Genomic DNA, 5,939 nt, shown 5'->3' with positions numbered 1-5,939 from the left:
GATGTTGGAAGACCGCGCACAATTGTTCACATATGTGATAGGGGTTTATGTGGATCAAGAGAATCCCAAAGAGTCTTCCATTTTAGAGACTGCAGAAAGTTGATCCGACGTAGGATCTTCTTCTGTATGCGTCTCGTCTCCCTTAGGTCGTAGATGGACTTGCTGCGCCTGTACCTTCGTTCCGTGCGACGGCGAATTCCTCGAAGCCACTCCAATTCTGCTTCGAATTCAGACAATTTAGGAATAGGCCTAGAAACGGTTGTGGCTTCTCGAGCAGCGTCGTTAATGAGCTCCTCGATGTTGCTAGGTGGACTGTGCTGTATCTTTTGGCAATTATTCTCCATGAGCAACGTGTATTTATGCCAGTTAATGCGTTGAGGAACTGTGGTAGAGTGTGACTTACGCATGCCGTCGATTTTAACATGTCGGAACATGGTCACTGCCATGTGTTTTGTTGTCCGGAAACCATTTCACACTGGCAGTGAGGCATCTTGAAACAAAAGTTAAGTCCAGGCTGCTGGTGTATGTCAATCCCCGAAGAAAGGTGGGACTGCTATCATTTAGGCAGTGGAGTTCATTGTCCGACGCGAAGGATAGTGCACGTTTTCCTCGACAATCCATCTTCAAGCTTCCCCATAGCGGGTGATGCGCATTGAAATCGCCGGTAAGAATTCATGGTCCAGGTGTCGCTGTTAAAACTGCACTTAGTCTTGCGTTGTCAAATCGACTCGAAGGTGAAATGTAGGCACCTACGAGCGTGAGTGAAACGTTCTTGCATTATATAGTCAAACCTACTTACTGAATGTCGTCATCAGGTGCCACTGGATATAAAACATAAGTGAAATCGCATTTGACGTAAACGATGACTTTGCTGCAGTCGCTACAGGTGGCAGACATGAAAGCTTCATATCCTGATAGGCGGATGGCGCTCTCAACGCTTGGCTCAGAAATGACAGTGATTGGAAATTTGTGCTTAAAATCAAATGGACGAAAGTCCGAATGCGGGGTTTAAGGCCTCTGACATTTATTAGAAAGCTATACGAAGTACTTGTTGAAACTCATGGGAGCAGACAAGAAGAGAAAGAAGACGGCGGGCTCCAGAGGCGCGCGCGCTACAAGAAGCAATAAAGAAAAACAAGAATCTTGATATCGTTTGCATCGAACGCAGCTGTCTCGTCTCGTTTCTGCAACATGGTGCCGTGACCAGGATAGCGGCTACTCCTCTTCCGACTGGCCACGGAATACCAGAACGACGGACTGGCCGCAGAAGACGGACGAAGAGGAGGCCCGCAGGCGAACCAACGGCAGCGAGGCGAGACATGGACAGCAAGGAGCGGCACAGACACAGAGGGCGACCAAGACTCCGATGACGTTTCGCCGCTAGAATCTGTAAGCGACCAGCAGTTTACTCAATTGGTCAAGATGAACAGAGAAGTGATTATGAAAAAGCGAAAAACGCTGAGGACGCAAATAACTAACTTAGTGAGCGATGCTGAAATGAAACTGGAGGAAAATCAGGATCCTACAGCGATGTCGCTGATAGCCAGCCAGATCAAAGGTATTCCAGACTCGCTAAGGAAAGCAGACGAGCAGATGGAGCAGTTCAGAACATCCGAAACAGCTGACTCGCAATTTGCGAAGACCACTGAGTACGAGTTAAAGATAATAAGTGATCTGCACAGCATCAACGCGTACCTTTCTCGACAAGAAATGCGGGAAACAGCGAGGGAGCTATCCAACTTTAATGGCGAAGCTAGACAATCGCAGCAAGCAACAACAGTGAAGCTGCCAAAGCTAGAAATAATGAAGTTTGACGGCGATAAAATGAGGTGGCAGAGATTTTGGCGGCAATTTGGAACAGCTGTACACGAAAGAACCGCCTTGAACGGAAATCAGAAATTTACGTACCTTCTGTCATCACTAACCGGAAAAGCGGCAGCTGCCGTGGAGGGACTACAGTTTTCCGACAGTAACTATGGCAATGCCATTGATCTACTCAAGCAGAAGTACGGAAAAGATGACGTGCTGGTAGAAATGCATAGGAAAAAATTAACTAACTTGAATAGAGTAGCAAGCTGCAATGACCATGACGGTTTAAGAAAGCTGTCACAAAAGGTGCAAGTGCACATACGTGGATTGGAATCCTTAGGATTGAAAAGCGAGTCCTATGCATCGATGTTGCTTCCGATCCTGACAAGAGCTTTGCCAGTGGATCTGTACATTGGATTCCAGTTAAAACAAAGAGAAGTGGTCAACAGATCTCCAGCACACGATCAGAACGCGACTTTACGTCAAGAAGATATTCTTAGGCGCTCGATGAAATACACAGAAGATCAGGTAGAGTGCAGAGAGGAATTGTCGACAGAAAGGAGAGAAAGCCACGGCAACAGAACTGAGAGTAAGCAGCAGACAAGAACTGTTAATTTTCATAGTACAGCTGCAAATTTTTGCATATTTTGCGAGAATACTACTCATTAAACTGATGATTGTAGGAGAACGATGCCTTATGACGATAAGAAAATGAAGCTCAAAGAGGCAAACAGATGTTTCCGCTGTACCAGGCTTCGGCATACTGCTAAAACATGTAAGGCAAACATTAGGTGCAAGATATGTCGAAAATGGCATGCGACGTCTATGTGCCGAAGCAAAGAACTGATTGCACAGTGTACAGCATCTACTCCGGGTGAAATTGAAAATCTGGAAGAGAAAACATCTACTTGCCAGTTTATGAACCTCACATCAAATGTTTTTCTGCAGACTGCAGTTGAATTAGCAGAAGGTAGAAGACAGTCATGTTGTTGTCATGTTCTGCTGAACGTCAAGGCAAGCCTCGAGAAGCAGTATTCTCAGGAGAAAACGGCACTCCTCTCTGAGCAGATGGTACGTACCAAGGAGCTGCTGAGCAAGCATCGGGAAGAAGTGGAGCAGCTAGAGAAAACGGTGGAGGCAAGGCTAGCTGACGAGCGGAGACGCATGACGGAAGAGCTGCACGTCCTCCGTTGCAGCCTCCGGGAAAAGGAGCAGGCTCTTAGACGGTGTACCAAAGAACAGCAGGCGAAGGCTTCTGCCGAAATGGCAGAGCTTATCAACAAGCACGGTGAAGTGGTCCGAAAACTGTCCTCTGCCCTCGAGGTAGAGCAGAAAAAGACAGAGTCACTCCGCAGTGCACTTGATTCCCTCAAGAAAGAAACGGACAAAATCGTAGAGCTTGCAGAGAGAATCACAAGGGCCAGCTTGGGCTCGACGGTTGAGCAAAGCACTGCAATTAGACGACTTGCAGAAGAGAATGCGACGTTGCGACGAGAGGCGGAAGCGGCACGCGCCGAATATGAGTCTATGCTCTCTGAGGAGAAGTCTAGGCTGAAAGATCAAGTGGAGACTGTTCATGCAGGGTACGAGCTTACACTGCAGAATCTTGAGGAGAAGCTCCGAGGGACCGAGGTAGACCACAGGAGACATCTGAAGGAACTGCTTGCAAGACAGAAGCAGTACCAGGAAGAAGTGAAGTTGAAAGACGAAGAGCTACTTCTACTGAAGCACGCAGTGGAGGAGTACGCTGACACGCTTGGCTCGCAAAGGCTGAAGTACTACCAGGAGCTGGAAAACATAGAGCGGAGTCTGGAGGCCAAGCACGCTGCCGAGATCGAGTCACTCAAGTCAGAGCACAGGGAAAACATTGAGGTGCTGATAGAGAGTCTGCAACGAGAGCTGCTGGTACACCATATTCATCGACTCACGCTGCATGAAGGAATAAGCGTCACATTATCTAATTACTGGATAATACAAGGAAGACAGCTACTGAATAAGATAATTCAGGGATGTCGAAAGTGCCAACGATTTGACGCCAGACCGGTGCAGCAAGAAACAGCCCCACTTCCTGCTGACAGAGTCAACGAGCAACAACCATTTAAAGTAATCGGTGTGGATTTAGCTGGTCCGTTACTTGTAGAAGACACAATAAAAAGCACTACAACACAGTATTTTGCAATATTTGTATGTGCTACTACACGAGCTGTGCATCTAGAAGTTGCGGACAACACGACAAGAGAAGCATTCTATCATGCATTCTGAAGATTTACAGCGAGACGAGGGTCAAGTTGCACCATTTACAGTGACAACGCAAGGACGTTCAAGAGGGCCAACAGAGACATCAACCGTATGATTACAGAACTACAGGAAGAAGTCTCCAAAAGAGCAAGCCAAGGAGATCAAATCAAATGGAAGTACATCGCAGAACAAGCGCCTTGGTTGGGAGGCTTTTATGAAAGGATGGTACGAAGCATGATTTCAGCAATGAGGAAAGTTATTGGAAAAAGACTGTTATCAAGATAACAGATGCAAAGAACGACAACTGAAGTTTAAGCTATCCTTAATACCTGGAAAGCATAGGATTAAAGACATTACCGAAGTTGAAGATAGGTCAGCATAGAAGAAATGTGCAGAAATAGGCAAAAAATTATGAAAGATTGGTGGAAAAGATGGAACAGGGAATATCTGAAAGAACTGAGAGAACATTGTAACGCAAGAAGTCAACAAAGACAATGAACCAAGGACATATCGTTTTGATCGGCGCACGCATTCGTAGATCCTTCTGCAACCTCGCTAAGGTCATTGAAGCATATTCTTGAGTCAATGTGAAGCCGCGCTCGTGTCTCTTAAAATCCAAAGGAAGACTCGTTCGGAGACCTGTGCAACATCTCTACACACTTGAAGGCTGCTTCCAATGAGAAGAAAACCTTTCGCGGCCGGAAGCTGTTGAAACTCATGGGAGCAGACAAGAAGAGAAAGAAGACGGCGGGCTCCAGAGGCGCGCGCGCTACAAGAAGCAATAAAGAAAAAGAAGAATCTTGATTTCGCTCGCATCGAACGCAACTGTCTCGTCTCGTTTCTGCAACAGTTCTAATAGGCATTTGATCAGCTGCATAAACTGCTATAAACATTCACTTACTAACTAAATTTATTTAGTAAGCGAATGTACATAGCAGTTTATGCAGCTCATCGAACTAGTTATCTCACTGCGTATACCTGTCTAATAATTTGTCATCGCAATCAATGTTTCGCTTTTTGGCTGAAATTGTGAATTCTTTCTAATTAGAAACGGCTAAGTTTCTTGTTAGCTGACATTTGTGCTAGTTTATTGCGATAGCAATTGCATGGACACTTCAGGCGAATTTCCATCGTCGTCGTCGGCATCCCCATTAGGTTCCGATAAAAGCCAAAGGCGTTGAGAGCGCGGCCGCTCGTCGTTTGCTGTAGGGGGAGGGAAAACTTGCGAGGGTTAGCTGAGAAGGATGGTTTTGTGCTGCGGCGTCTTCTGGGGCGCAGTAGGCAGGGAGGCCGAGACGGTGAGCGCCGACAGGGGGGGGGGGGGAGGGGGTGAATGTGTGGCGCTGTGCTGGGAGGGGGGCAGGACAACGCACGTCTTCGGCCGTGGCCACGCATGGCGCCCCTGCGTGCGTTCTATCCTGCAAGTCACCTGCAGTGGGTTCGGAGGTCAGCCGAGTCGAGATAGCTGATGGCTTTGTGTGCGCTGTGCTCCCGCGCACCTGGTTCGCGTGGAACCGAGAGGCAGCGCGAAGGAGAATTCGTTCGCCGCTGCTGCCGCTGTTCATCAGGCCAGCGTTCTGACTGCGAGTGTCCGCGGTCATCGAGTGACGTGTGTTCATGGTTGCCGTCTGCGCGCGTGACAGCACGCTTTTTAATGCAGTAAGCGAATGTTTGCGAAACTTTATACTGCTATTAAAACTACTAAGCTAACTGCGTCTAGGTATCCTATAATTTGCTATCGCAATAAATGATTCGCCTTTCTGGTGAAGCTTGGCAGGATTGGCAGGAAGGTTGGCAGATTGGCAGGAAGGTGGTTCCAGTCACGTGAGGTGTTCGGTATGAAAGAGTGTAGAAATGTGTTTCTGCGAGTGGATGCACGCCCTACTAATCTG

At 47.4% G+C, this 5,939-nt stretch overlaps 1 protein-coding gene across 1 annotated transcript; it reads left to right on the top strand.

Annotated features, from left to right (window-relative positions):
• The first annotated feature begins 1,147 nt into the window (after positions 1-1,147).
• LOC142578512 (uncharacterized) lies at positions 1,148-4,285 on the top strand. Its single transcript, XM_075687890.1, has 2 exons — positions 1,148-3,714; positions 4,169-4,285. The coding sequence occupies exons 1-2, from the start codon at positions 2,500-2,502 to the stop codon at positions 4,283-4,285; spliced, it is 1,332 nt and encodes a 443-aa protein (XP_075544005.1). The 5' UTR covers positions 1,148-2,499.
• Positions 4,286-5,939: the final 1,654 nt, after the last annotated feature.

The sequence above is a fragment of the Dermacentor variabilis genome, chromosome 4 (assembly GCF_050947875.1).
Source record: "Dermacentor variabilis isolate Ectoservices chromosome 4, ASM5094787v1, whole genome shotgun sequence".
NCBI classification, from domain to species: domain Eukaryota; kingdom Metazoa; phylum Arthropoda; class Arachnida; order Ixodida; family Ixodidae; genus Dermacentor; species Dermacentor variabilis.
The sequence above is the reverse complement of the archived record's forward strand: the minus strand, read 5'-3'. Positions and strand labels throughout refer to the sequence as shown.

Coding starts and splice junctions, on each gene's coding strand:
- LOC142578512 (XM_075687890.1), top strand. CDS start 2,500: ATGCCTTATGACGATAAGAAAATGAAGCTCAAAGAGGCAAACAGATGT. Junction 3,715..4,168: donor GTCTGCAACGAGAGCTGCTG/GTACACCATATT, acceptor GTATGATTACAG/AACTACAGGAAGAAGTCTCC.